General features: G+C 49.1%; 1 protein-coding gene across 3 annotated transcripts in view; it reads left to right on the forward strand.

The window, feature by feature from the left end:
* PTK2B (protein tyrosine kinase 2 beta) overlaps positions 1 to 13752 on the forward strand; it is a 102365-nt gene that overhangs the window by 33505 nt on the left and 55108 nt on the right. For 2 of the 3 annotated variants that reach the window (XM_081810442.1, XM_081810447.1), the window contains exon 2: positions 9254 to 9497. In XM_081810442.1, coding sequence (XP_081666568.1) covers positions 9291 to 9497 — 207 coding nt within the window. In that variant the 5' untranslated portion in view covers positions 9254 to 9290. Of the gene's footprint in view, positions 1 to 9253; positions 9498 to 13752 lie in introns of those variants that run through there. The other variant, XM_081810450.1, reaches the window with a different exon arrangement.

A 13752-nucleotide genomic window follows, 5' to 3' on the forward strand; every position in this document is an offset into this window, starting at 1 on the left:
AAAGTGAGGGTTCTAGAGGGGAGGGGGGTGGGAGGATGGGTTAGCCTGGTGATGGGTATTAAAGAGGACACGTTCTGCATGGAGCACTGGGTGTTATACGCAAACAATGAATCATGGAACACTACATCAAAAACTAATGATGTAATGTATGGTGATTAACATAATAATTAAAAAAAAAAAACTCCAGGCTTCTGGACACCTCGTATGTTGCTGTCCTGAGTGCTGGGCTGGGGAGACTGCCAGAGCAGACGTGGAGGGTCGAGGGTCAGGTCGGAGGCAGGCTGGAGGCAGGTCCTCGGAAATGTGCCCCCGAGCCCCTGCCCAGCTACCGTTCAGGCCGCGGTGTGCCAGAATCAGCTCTCACTAGCTGATGGCACCCATTTGTCTCCAAGGGCCCTTTCCGCAAAGTCACATCGACAGCTTGAAATCAGCCATGAAGGCACTTACACCAGGGAAATTGGCAAAGGCTCCAGGTTGGGTCACCCTTCCCCTGCATCCCCGGTTGTGAACCGCGGACCCGGGTGCATCATCAGAACGGCCCCGCTGCCTCCCAGCTCACACCTGTGCTTCGTCCTCTAGCCCGAATTTTGTCTTTTAAATGAAAATCTGCTTCTCCACAGGGTGAAGTTCAAATTCCTTAGCGTGTTGCCACCGTCTCGTCTCACTTCCCAACACCCTTCGCCACCCTCCTCATCAGTGTTATGCCCTGTCACACGGTTTCTGATCTTGCTGTGTCCCCTTTTCCTGAGATCCTGGGGCCCCCTGAGCCAGGGCTCTTCCGTGCTCCTCAAGCACCAAGTGTGGACCCCTCTTAGATCCCATACCAGGCTGTGGCTATATTGTGTTCATCTTTTTCCTCTTTACTGGATTATGAGTCTCTGCTGGACAGAGACCCTCTTCCCTCTTCTGTTTAGCTGCGTTATGTCTGGAGTCTGGCATGCCTCCTAAAACATAGGAAGGCAGAAAGGTGGGGTGGGGGGGATGCGGAGGAAGAAAGGAAAGGAGGGAGGGAGGAGGAAGGGAGGAAGGAGGGACAAAAGCAGGCCAGCCAAAATCACTCATGAACTGGCAAATAAGGAGCAAGGTGCCGGGGATTTTCGCAAGGGTTGGGGGAACAGTGGAGCCCAGAGGGTACACAGGAGGTCTGCCTAGCTCTAGGAATCAAAGTCCTTGAAGTAGGAAGGAGAACAGGAACAAGGAAGGATGGGGTCACGCATCTCTTTGCTCCCCTTCTGCCACCCTGACCGCCAGCCCCACGTCAACTGGCCTCTGGGTTGGTAGGTGCTGACAACAGAACACTCCTGAGTGGGTGACGTGCGTGGGGGTGGCGAGCTGAAAATGTGCCAGAGTCTCAGTAAATGCTTTTTGAATTACATTGAATTACAGCTGGGGGATAATTACCACCTTTCTGGTTCCTTCCTTCGAGAGGTAATGGGGAGGAATGCTCGGAGCAGAGGGCAAGGGCTTAACCAAGTAACGGATTGGGGGGCCTGGAGCGGGCACCACGCCGGCCCCGCAGGAAGTGGGGCCTGAAAGGGCTTGGGCTCTGGAGGCGGGGGGTGCACCGCGTGGCCCCAGCAGGGCCCAGCTCGCCCAGAAACGCAAGCCTGGCTCCCTGAGACAGCGAGGTCACTGCCAATTAATTAAGTGGCTGCTCTCAGCAGGTCTTTGCAGAGGACAGGCCTGTGTTCCCCATTCCGTTGATGTGGAAACAGCAAGAGGAAGTGACTCAGAGACAGAGTGGAAATAAAGCATGTGTCTCGTGACTTGCTCGCTTCTGCTAGATCCAAAGGGCTTACATTGTGACAGTCTCTCGTGAGGCTTCCTTCCACGCTTCTGTGGTGTTCTCAGGACAGATGAGGGCCCTGTGTGTGTGCGCAGAGAGCAGGAGATAGGGCTGAGCTTTCCAGGTGGGCAGGCGGTTGGAGGAAGGTGGCTGTTGGCACAAAGGCAGCATCAGAACTGTGGAGGCGGAAGGAGCCAATCCCGGACTCACTGGGCCGGTCTAGTGTTTGGCAAGTAGGGACTGGTATGGAGTTTCTGGTTCTTTCTTCTGCCAAGTCACAGGCCCTTAAAAAAATACATGTGCCAGGGAGTTTACAGAAGTAATCTCTGATTCTCCAGAAAATTCTGCAGGATAGGTAATGTTAGCCCCAGCCCCCGAGAGAGGAAACTGAAGCTTAGCAAGGTGACCTTGCCCAGGTCACACAAAGGGTCAGCGGCAGAGGTTTGAAGGCCACCACGTTGCCTGACCCTGAGGCGCATGGCGAGCAACACCCCAGACTTACGAGACATGGCAGCCCGAGGACACGAGTTTTCAACCCTGGTTTGATGAGTCAGGTGAGCAGGTGGGTGCACCTTCTCCCTGACAGTATGCCACGTCTCTGACTAATGGTCCCTCCCCATGCTCCCTCAGATCACGGGCAGAACTTCCACTCCTCAAGACAATGCATTTTATGCATCCCAGCATCTGCTCCTGCATCTGACTCTCTGAGAGGCCCAGCTTTAATGTCATTTGCCAAACACTGTCATTGTCGCTTGATAAACAAATGAGCGCTGGAAAACCAACAAAGGTGGAAAGACATAAAGTTAGAATAAAAGCCTGTCCTTCAAAAAGAATACGTTGAGCTTTATGATAAATTCTCTCTAGTGTCCATATTTTTCCCATTTTGCCATGGTCACTGGAAAACATCAGAGGCCATCATCTCCGTACCAGCTGCTGTTTGGGAACTCTGACCCATCTGGCCCTGATGCCTCCAGGCCTCAGAGCCAGCTGATGGCAGAGCTGGGTACCACCCCCTAAGCCCGGTGGCAGGACACGACACCAGCCCTCTCGTCTTTGGCGATTACTTGCACAAATTTCCTGGCACACAGGATGTGTTCAGTAAAGACAGAACATTACCCAACAATGTCTTCAAGTGCAAGACTGTATTTTTCTGTGATATTGACACCCATGACCCTGTCCTCTTCCGCTGCCGGGAACACAGCCCTGGGCCCAGTGGTAACCCAGAGGATCTGGGTGGGACTTAATCCTGCTTCAGCATCACCTCCTTTCGGCAGGTGAATGTCTTGCCATTCGGGAAGAGTGTCATTTATTTTCTTCCTGAAGACTTCAGGGACTCCGAGATTGTACAGCCTCCCTTACTACCCTTTTCAGGTTTTGGCTGAGACATTCTTATAGCCAATCAAAACTTTTCCTGTTTTAATTTAAGCCCATTTCCTTGTGTTTGTTGTTCTTTGATTTGGACTTGGGCAGGTCTGGGTTGGGAGGCAAGCTGGAGCCCATGATGGCTCAGAGCCAGGGTTTCCGCTGGTGCTACGGGACCTTCTCTCCTCTGACACTGCTCGCAGGGGCTGGGGCAGGCTGGGATGCAGGGAGGGATCTCCAGACTGGGGGTCCAGGTCTTGACTGGAAAAAGGGGCAGCACGTTTGGCTCGCAAGTTGAGAGTCAGAGGATTTAGGGATCGTCAAAATACAGAGGCAAGCCAGTGATGAAAAATTCAAGTCATCCGGCAAAATCTGGAGAAATAGACAAGTTCTGTTGTCAGAAACAATAGCTAGAGGCAGCGGATTGTTCTCATATCCTCCCAACTCTGTGTTCAGGGGCATATGCTGGTGGCTTGAAATCAGCCAGAGTGGGAATATTTACACCACGGAAATTGGCAAATGCTGCAAATCCGAACTTCCCCCACAGCCCCCCGCCCCCTGCCCCCCCGGAGAGCCATTGGCAGGGGGAACAAGATATGGGGAATACAGATAATCAGACAAGATTTTGGAAAATAGGCAAGTGATAACCATGATGGTAAAGCCTTTTGTCTGTGCTCAGCTTTATTGCTTATAATGAATTTTTGCTTATGTTTTTGCATTTCATCTTCACAAACCCTCTATAAGGAAAACAGGGCAGGTAGCATTACCCCCATTTTATAGGTGAGGCAGATGAGGCCAAGAGAGGCTCAGTAACTGGCCCAAGGTTTTAGAGCTAGCCAGAAAATGAGCTGGCAGAGGGACAGTGAGAGAAGCCTGCAAGTGAGGTCAAGGGCTATGATCTCCAAGACCCCAAAGACAGGTGTCTGAGGTGCTCCTTACATGACACGTTTCAGTTACTCTGCTCCAGAGAGTTTGGGGGGATCAGTTGGCAGTCCATTGCAGACCAGTGCTGACAGATGGGAATTTGGGGTGCCCTTGAGGAAGTTGCCGTGTGCCCATGAAGCTGTAGCACCACCTTTCTGGGCCCTCGTCTTTTTAACCAAACACGTGAGTCCCTCCCCGCCCCCCGCCCCCCAGGAATTCTCATGGCCGAGTCCTAGATTGGGAAGGGTAATGCTTCCTAAGCCAGAGCACCTCAGGATTCTTCACAGACCGGGGATAGTCAGTGCTGAGTTGACACATTCCTCCTTCCGTGAGTCTGTGCCAATCCCAGTAGTATCAAGAGATACCACCTTCTTCGAAGGCAGATGGGAAAGTGGGAAAAACTTTGCACTTGGATTCAAACCTTCTCTGAGATCCAAGTTGGCTACTCAACAAGCAGGAATCCTTGACCAGATGGCTTACACTTTGTTATGTTTTCTCATCTGTATAATGGGCATACTCATCCCTTCCCATCTCCAAGGATGGTGGTATAAGGCACTTACATTTTTGGAATAGGTAGGTAGCCAGAGGTTACTGCTGTGAAGGATTTTTTTTTTTTTAAGATTTTATTTATTTATTTGACAGAGAGAGAGCGAGAGCAGGAACACAAGTAGGGGGAGTGGGAGAGGGAGAAGCAGGCTTCCCGCTGAGCGGAGAGCCCAATGTGGGACTCGATCCCAGGACCCTGGGATCATGACCTGAGCCGAAGGCAGATGCTTAACGACTGAGCCACCCAGGCACCCAGCTGTGAAGGATTAAAGGCAGACCTACGGGGCTTAACCTCAGGCTGAAGGTGGAAGTACGCTGGGGCTCCTGAGTGGCGCAGTTGGTTAAGCATCCAACTCTTGGTTTTGGCTCAGGTCGTGATCTTAGGGTTGTGAGATCGAGCCCTGTGTTGGGCTCCACACTCAGCAGCGCAGAGTCTGCTTAAGATTCTCTCTCTCCCTCTGCTCCGCCCCACCCCCATCCCCATGCACAAACTCTTTCTCTCTCTCTCTCTAAAGTAAATAAATAAATCTTAAAAAAAAAAAAAAAAGTAGCTCCTGAGTGACCAAAATGATTTTGCAAAAATATTTCAACTGGAGTCATGTTGACCACTAGGAATGATGGCCCCTGAACCAAGGGCCTGGAAAAACTGATGAAGATAAGAAACCAGGGTCCTCCAGGCATATTGGCGATGGTCAATGCATTAGTCTGGGTGGGCTGTGTCAGTCCAATGTAGACTATGAATGTTTCTCTTTGCTCAGGGTAGAGGTGGGGGCTAGCTCCCGAGTTCCTGAGTGGGCTGGAGAGGGGGGTCAACGATCCCACTATGGTTTCTCATCATTACATTTTTTTCTTAATAGACTTTATTTTTTGGCCCAGTATTATGTTCACAGCAAAAGTGAGAGGAAGGTCCGGAGATTTCCCATATACCCCCACCCACACACATGCACGGCCTCCCCCACTGTGGACACCCCCCACCAGAGTGGGACATTTACTATGATAGATGAACCTACATTTCACATCGCTATCACCCAGAATCCATAGTTTACGTTAATGTTCACTCTTGATGCTTACACTCCACGAGTTTGGACAAATGTATAATGACAGGTATCCATTAGGATAATATCACACAGGGCAGATTTGCAGTGCCCTAAAAATCCTCTGTGCTCTACCTATTCATCGCTTCTTTCCTCCCAGCCCCTGGAAATCACTGATCTTTCTACTGTCTCTGTAGTTTTTCCAGAATGTCATGTAGTTGGAACCATACAGTATGCAGCCTTTTCAGATTGGCTTCTTTCGTTAGATGCATTTAAGTTTCCTCCCCTTCTTGGGGCGCCTGGGTGGCTCAGATGGTTAAGTTTCCTCCCCTTCTTTTCATGGCTTGATAGAACATATCTTTTTAGCACTGAATAATATTCCATCGTCTGGATGTACCACAGATTATTTACCCATTCACCTACTGAAGGACATCTTGGTTGCTTCTAAGTTTTGGTGTTATGAATAAAGCTGCTATAAACATCCATGTGTAGGTTTTTGTGTGGACATAAGTTTTCAACTCCTTTGGGTAAATACGAAGGAGCACTATTGCTGGATCGTATGGTAAGAATATGTTTCGTTTTGTAAGTAACCATCCAACTGTCTTCCAAAGTTTGCACCAATTGAACGAGAGTTCCTCTTGCTCCATGTCCTCATCACGTGCTTACATCCTCTTGTCTGCTCGAATTTGAAAGCGCCACATTTCATGGTGCCACTGGCTGAAGCCCCTAAAAGCTCCATGGGGGTCCAACCCCTTTCCCCCTGCCAGACATTGCTCTGGCCTCTGTCCCCAGCAAAGATTTCTAAGTCACCTGCTCTATCTCTGCCCCTCGTTCTGCCTGCCAGAGAGGGCTTACCTGCTTCGCTCTTAACTTCAGCCAATGGCACACATAATATGTGAAAATGGGGGCTCCCAAGTTGCACCAGATCTTTTGACTTTTACTGACATGTTATTTCTACTTAACACTCCTCTCTCAAACTTTTCCCCAGTGTTTCAGGGAGTCCCTGGGGTGTCCCCTGTGTGCTCACTAGCATCAGCACTCTTTGGATGAGAATGCTGTCTGGGCCGGGGGCACCTCCTGAATGGCACCCCATCCCCTTCATTGTGGATGCCCAGAAGCCATGTGGTGTAACCTACAGATGTGGGCATAGCCCTGCTCCCCAGCTCTGAGTCCACGTCCCCACTGGTCAGCATGACAGCACTGATTGTGCCCCTGGTTTCTAAATGCCTTTGGAACATAGGCCCTGTGACTTCCATCTGGTATATGGGGATGGATGCCATGTGCCACTCCATTTCCTTCCTATCCCAACACCTGTTTTACAAAACTGTGTCATGAAGCCCCTGCCTGAAAACTAGTTCATACAAACAGATCCCCAGGGGTCACAGGCCCCTGGCTCAATAGACAGACACAGCAGTTCCTGAGTCTGGGACCAATTACGTATATGTCTGGTGCTGAGCGTGCCCATGCGCACGAGTGTGTGTGTGCATGTGCCTATCTCTACGACCAGAGTGTATACTCTTTAGGGGCGGGACACCCTACCCTCATCTTTACATCCTATAGCAGATCTGTCATCATCCCATCTAATACCCCTTGGGCCTTGACATTCCAGTATTCTCCTGCTTACTTCTGCCTACCAGCATCTGCATCTTTGTGCCTGAGGACTTTCTCTGGCTCCTGAGTCCAATCTGCCCTTGTGCAGAACTGGCTGGAAATGCTGGGAATGACGGCTGTAAGAGGGGTGTATAAATACCCCAGAAACCCCCTCCCCTTCCCTCCCTGGGTGGAGTAGCTCCGCAGCACGTCCTGGCTCCCAGAGTTCCCAGCAGGACTGCCCTGCAGCTGCCAAGTGGTAACTCTATTGATAACCCTCCTTTGGCTGTCTTCCCTTCCCCGTCACGCATTTCCCCCCTCCTCAGTGGGCTTCCTGGGGTTGCTTCTCAAGCTATTTCCTCTGGACTCCTTCTTCAGGGTGTGGGGAAACTGAGATACACGCTCAGCACCTAGCAGAGTATTGGCACACAGGACATGTTCAGTCGATATTTATTGAAAAATGGCATGGATACTTCTAGAATATACATATTAACCTCTAAAATAAGGCCAACTGGATATTCTTTTCTCCATCTGTCTTGTCCCAAATTCTGGACTCAGACTGGTGCTGTGCCCATTGTCTGCCTGCCCCTGATGGAAGGGGCATGCCCTGCTCCTTCCCAGGCCCTCACAGCATCTCCTTCATGCCCTCATAATACACACCGCCTGTTAAAAAGGAACAGCTCCTTGTAGCCAATGACTGTCTCCATCTTCCCTTCTGGTGTCCAGCACAGTGTGAATGGGTGAACATAACTGGTTCCACTTCTAAAATATTTGCCTCTACATCTGTGTGTTCACATTCCAGCTCCATCCTTTGGCCCCCAGCTCCTGGTCTAACACGGTCCCCCTAGAACCTCAGTCTCTTGTTAGAAAGGAGATCATTTTTCTGTAAGAATGGATTCAGAATGAGAGCTAAGGTTAGTCTAGAAAGGTGGCCCCCAGGCCCAGGCTAAATGTTAGAAAAATCCTTGGAAACATAAAAATACCAATGCCAGGCCTCCCCACACGCCAACTCCGAGGCCATCTCTGGTCACAGGGCCTGGATTTAGGCTTTCTTAAAAGCTTCCCGGGGCGGGGGGTCCTAATGTGGAGCCAAGCTTGACACCACGAATCATCAGATAAAACTTCCTACTGTTTCCCTGGGGGCGCTCCTGCTTTAGACCAGTGGGGAGTAAACCCCACAGGATTGAGTTGGATCAAGAGGACAGGACCCCTTTTGTGGGGACTCAGGGAGAACTGAAGATTCCTGGAATTCTTATCGTCGATATAAGTGTCAACCAAACTGTCATCCAAACTGGGCTGGGTGTTCTAGGGGACCCAGCCCAACCCTCTCCCACCTGACAGAAAGACCTCCCAAATTGGGCTGCAGGAGTGCTGTCCCCCTTGAATCCTCCTGTGTGCCATGAACGATGTGCTATAGGATGAGTTCCTGTGGGACCGAGGCCTCCTGCCTCAAAAGTTCGGGCTGGCAGCCGCGGGTGGGGGCAGACAAAGCCATCAGCTGATGGACTGGCCCCCCACCTGGGCCATTTCCTGCCTTGTCCATTCCAGCTCCCTCCAGGCCACCCATTCTCCCCTTCTGCTTCTTCTCTTGTCCCTGTTTCTCTCCTGCTATTTTCTAGTGTCTAACTCTTTGCTTTTTCTGCTCAGCTGTGCCTTGGAACCATGCTGCGGCCGCCCCCTCTCACAGCTGCCTTTGCAAAGTGTGGGCCTCTTGCCTTGGAGCCCAGTGTGGGAGGAGAAATGTGATGGAGAGAGGGGGCTTCTAGAAGAGAAAGCGCACAGCCTGGGAGCTCGAGGGCCGGGTTTCAGACCCGGATGTTTATCCAAACTGCTCCTTTGTGCTTCAGCTTCCCCCGGTCCATAAAGCTGTATGCCTTGAAGGGGAGTTTTTGAGAATGGGGGAATGTGTGGTTTGCTAGGTCCTGGAGATCAGTGGGTGCCGTCCCTGGGGCACAAGGCACGTGGGCCTCCTCGGACTCATTTCAGGGCTGTCCCTCTGCTGTCTCCACAGGACTGCAATGTGCGGGTGCTAGCTGCCGCCCGAGAGGATGTCTGGGGTGTCCGAGCCCCTGAGCCGAATGAAGGTGGGCACGTTACGTCGGCCTTCTGAAGGCCCTCCAGAGCCCATGGTGGTGGTGCCAGTCGATGTGGAAAAGGAAGACGTGCGGATCCTCAAGGTCTGCTTCTATAGCAACAGTTTCAACCCTGGGAAGAACTTTAAACTGGTTAAATGCACTGTGCAGACCGAGATCCAGGTAAGTGTGGCAGGCAGGACCTGCTCTCTTCATTTGTCTGTCTCTCCCTCTCCTTCCTGGGCAGCTGGGCAGCCCTCCTTCAGCCTTGCAGGCTCTCCTGCATCCGCTCCCTGGGCTGGGGACACCTGAAGAGACGTTCTTAGCCTGCAAGTCCAGGTCTCCTCTCCAGGACTCTGCAACCAACCTCATGGGGGTAGGGGGGGAGGCAGATTTTAGAGGCTTCATGTGAGCCCCAGATCATTTGCCTTGTCTTTGATTCAACTCATTTCAACTCATTAAAGATTTATGACATTTGGAGCTCTGCGAGGGATGTAAGAGCCTTCACCCTCAAGGAGTATATGCTCTGATAGAATGGGGATTCGAGATATACACAAGTGATTGCATTGAAAATAGAGCAAAAATGTCTTAAGACATGTGCTTGGCACTTAGAGAAAGGAAGTGGGAGGATGATAATGAACTAGAGATGCCCTAGACCAGGTGGATGGTTGCCAGGTCCTTTATGAGGCAAGACTTCCATTGGCTTATTCTCATCCAGGGCCATGGAAACTGTTTTGTGGGTTTGGGTGCCCAACGTCATCACAGCACCTAGATACCAGGAAGCCAGTTCACCTTAAGCAAATCTATAAGAATTTGTCATTAAAAGCAGAGTTACAATACACTGATTGTTTTTTTATTATTATTTATTTGAGAGAGAGAGTGCACGAGTGGGAGTGGGAGGGGCAGAGGCAGAGGGAGAAGCAGACTCCCCGCTGAGCAGGGAGCCTGACATGGGGCTCAATCCCAGGACCCTGAGATCATGACCTGAGCCAAAGGCAGACGCTTAACCGACTGAGCCACTCAGGTGCCCCTACACTGATTGATTTTAAACACTTGTATTTATTGAACAATTACTATGTACAGCCTAGATCCATCCCTCAGCATGCATTACCTCCTTGGATCCTCCCAACAGCCCCATGAGACAGATACAACGAGGATATCCTTTCCCACTGCCCAGAGTATCCCTTTCTGATGTCCAAGGAAACCAAACAGGTTTTCAAAAGGTGGCTTGATGGATTTATCATTTGAGCAAAAGAAGCAGAGGACTTTCAGGAAAACTAACCACATTTGAGAAAGCTGGATGAACTATTTCAAATCCCTTCATCACCAATCCTTCCCCTGTCCCAAAGGTCAGTATCCCTCAAACTCAGGGAATGTCTCTTCTAGTCGGCAGTCTCTCCACCTGTTCATCTGTCTCCTTAGCCGTCTTCCATCTATTACAGTGCATGCCGTGCTTCAATACACCAGAGCAGAATGTAATTGATTTGGCCACCGCCTTGGCCAATTATCATAATAGATCATGGTTCGGTTACTCCGTTTCCTGTCATTGATTTGATAAGGGTCTCGTTTGCGCATCTTATGGTTTCAGACACGTAGATAGAGTTGTGCCCTGAGGGTAAGCTCTGGGCACCTTCTTCCTCCCTTCCAGGGACGTGTTTTCATATCTTCTTAGCTGTCTACTTTTTGAGACTTCCTTTGGCTATATCATCTTCACAGATAGCTGATGACATCCACTGTGGGTTTTACTAGTTTAATTTTCAGAAGTTAACCTGCTTTCCAAGTTTGGAGGCACCTCCCTGACCTTTTATGCTAAAAACCTGCGAGCATCTAGTTGGCCCAGATTAGGACTTGTTCTACGGAATTACAGCGAAAAAAGGACCCAAAAGAATAGGTACTTTCCAAGAGGAGGGAACAGCAAGAACAAAAGCAGGGAGGCTGCTAAACAGTGAGTAGTTCGGTTGGGATAATATGAGTAATATTTAGAAAAGTGTCAAAGTCAAGATCAGAAAGGAAAGTTGATGGCAGATAAGAGAAGACCTAGAATGTTAAGTTGAGAAATTTGGACATGAACAGGCACTCAGGAGAGACACAGTTTTTAAGCAGGAGAGAGGCTTTTCTGGAGCTGATGACTTGCTGAGTGCATAAGAGGAAAAAAAATACAGTGGTCCTACAGAAAAGGCAATGAGACCCAAGCTTAAGAAGAGCGGCTAGTACTCAAGGCATTATCTGGGTGTGAGAACAAAGGTGAAAAGAACAAAGAAAGAAATGATAGCCTTCTAAGAAGTTATGTCCAAGCCTTAGATTTTCCTATTTCCAATCTGTCCTTCAGGCAAACAGCCATGGCTGTAAAGCCACCTAGACCCTGAGCCAGATACTGCTCCACCCTTATTGGTTATATGACCGTAGGACCAATACTTGACCACCCTGGCTTCAGTCTCCTCACTTGGGCATTATGCCCACCTGTGGCTATGTTGTAAGGGTTAGAGGTGGTAGATGAGAAGCACCTAGCTTATCGTAGGAGCTCGATCGTTGAAAGCTATTGATTGCCTGAGTGCTGGGTCATTTCCCCACTCAGGAATCTCCAAGGACTTTTCATTGCTCATAGAATAAAGTTCAAATTGTCTTCTGTTAGTGTATATCCACATATCTGTCCTATTTTCAAATAGAAAAGTAAGATGATCAGATTGGTGTTTTCAAAAAATATAATGTTCTGCAAGATGTTAAGAAGTATGTCCAGGAGAATGGGTTTTAGGGTCAAGGAAGTTTGGGAAATGCTTGATTAAACAATTCCAAACAGACCCTTTGTGACAGGACTTCTCAGAACTTTAAATATGCTGATATGCATGGTGGATCACTAAGAAAGGGCCACAGAGGGGATGTTTTCTGAACTAAGCCATTTTTTATTTGCCTAAGAAACCCTTCTTTTTGAAAGGTGGACCACTAGTTCTCTGGAAAATCATTTAAGAATCTGTTTTCCCTAAACTTTGACAGCAGTACAGAAAGGGCAAGAGAAAGGAAAAGCTGGAGACAGGAGATGGATTAGGGAGCTGTGGCCATAGTGCAGGCGGGAAATGATGAGGGCCTGAACTAAGGGAGTGGCATTGGAACAAAGACAAGCAACACATCTGAGTGCATCTAAGGAGGCAGAGTTAAGAGAATTTGATGATTAAATGGTGGTAGGGAGGGAGAGAAAGGAAGGAGAAAAGAATGACTCAAGCTTTTGCTTGGGTAACTGACTGGGTGTTGGGGCCACTCATTGAGATACCAACAGAGACAGGAAGGGCGTTCTGAGATTTCAGCTTTACATGTGTTGTGTTTGAAGTGTTTGTGAAACACCCCCATGGAGGCACACGGGCCTGGAGCTCAGGAGGGAGGAAGGACCCAGTGAAAAGGATTTGGGAGTCATTATGCAATGGATACCATGTGAATGGATGGGATCACCCACAGAAGGGTAAGTAGAGTAAGTGAAAAAGAGTTGCAATTTGGAAACCCTGGGAAAGCAACTTCTAGGAGGCTGATAGAGAAAAGGGGGCAGATGAGGGAAAAAGAAGAATTATCCAGGGAAAGATGAAAAGAACCAAGAGAACAGGCAACGGACACAAAGGCAGAGGAAATTTTGCGGGAAGAGTGGTTAACGGTGTCAGACGCTCAGAAAGGTCAAGTGAGATAAGGCTAAAAAATAGGTTCATTGGCTTCAGTAACAGGTGCCATGATCTTTTGCTGGGCACGTTCAGTGGAAAGATGGGGGGCAGAAGCCATTGTAAATTTGGTTGGAGAGTGGAGACAGTGCGTATAACCAACATTTCAGAGAGGTTTTGATCATAAAGGGAAGGAAAGAAGAGAAGGCAAGAGGAACAGTGTTAGCAGCATATTTCCAGCATAAGATATATAGGCAGAAGACAGCAGATGAAAGAATGAGGAAGAGGGAGTTGTCAAGAATGGCAACCCTGGTTCAGGTAGACAGGACCTCGAAGGTCCTGGAATGAGAAGGTACATGGCAGGTTTGAGGCTAAGAGATGCCCAAGTTTGGTTATTTAAACTATGCTAAAAATTTTTAGTTTCATCCATCTTTTGTGGGAAGCCAGTGACATAGTTTAAACATATGAGTGACATGAGATTGCATTTTTAAAAGATCACTTGAGTTACATAGTGGAAAATAGATTGGAAGAAGGCAAGAATGGTTGTGGGGAGATGTTAGGTGGCTGTTGCAGTGATCCAGATAAGAGATGATGGTAACTTAGCCATAAAGGTCACGATGATGATGATCTTAGTGATGATATGTTGATGATGGTGATGGTGGTCGTGATGGTATTGGTGGTGAGGGTGGTGGTGATGGTGAGGATTGATGATGATGGTGATGGTGAGGATTGATGGTGGTGGTGGAGATGATGATGGTGATGGTGAGGATTGATGATGATGATGATGGTGAGGATTGATG

The sequence above is a fragment of the Leptonychotes weddellii genome, chromosome 2 (genome assembly GCF_054177405.1).
Source record: "Leptonychotes weddellii isolate Sample4059 chromosome 2, ASM5417740v2, whole genome shotgun sequence".
Classification (NCBI taxonomy): domain Eukaryota; kingdom Metazoa; phylum Chordata; class Mammalia; order Carnivora; family Phocidae; genus Leptonychotes; species Leptonychotes weddellii.